The 304-nt window shown below is 61.8% G+C and overlaps 1 protein-coding gene across 1 annotated transcript in view; it reads left to right on the top strand.

The window, feature by feature from the left end:
- Positions 1-5: 5 nt before the first annotated feature.
- LOC104467729 (bromodomain-containing protein 2-like) overlaps positions 6-304 on the top strand; it is a gene marked incomplete at both ends in the record, with an annotated part of 1,074 nt that continues 775 nt past the window's right edge. The window contains 2 exons of the mRNA XM_010081608.1: positions 6-68; positions 168-304. The exon at positions 168-304 is cut by the window's right edge and continues 2 nt beyond it. Coding sequence (XP_010079910.1) covers positions 6-68; positions 168-304 — 200 coding nt within the window. The remainder of the gene's footprint in view (positions 69-167) is intronic.

Raw genomic sequence — 304 nt, 5'->3', positions numbered from 1 at the left:
CGGAGAGCGAGGAGAGTTCCGATTCAGAGGAAGAACGCGCCAACCGCTTGGCCGAGCTGCAGGAGCAGGTGAGGGTCGGAGAAGGGTCCGCGTCACGTCCCCCCCGGACCCTCTCCCCGCGTCCTCCTCACCCCCCTGTCTCCCCCCAGCTGGCTGCCCTCTCACAGGGCCCCGTTTCCAAACCTAAAAAGAAGCGGGAAAAGAAGAAAAAGAAAAAATCCGAAAAGCACAAAGCTCGAGGAGGTGACGACGAAGCCAGGGCGCGTCAGGCTCAACTCCGCAAAGCCAAGAAAGCCGGAGGCGG

The sequence above is a fragment of the Pterocles gutturalis genome, unplaced genomic scaffold, assembly GCF_000699245.1.
Source record: "Pterocles gutturalis isolate BGI_N339 unplaced genomic scaffold, ASM69924v1 scaffold37139, whole genome shotgun sequence".
Classification (NCBI taxonomy): Eukaryota; Metazoa; Chordata; class Aves; order Pterocliformes; family Pteroclidae; genus Pterocles; species Pterocles gutturalis.
Note: the sequence above shows the minus strand (reverse complement) of the source record. Positions and strands in the feature narration are given on the sequence as shown.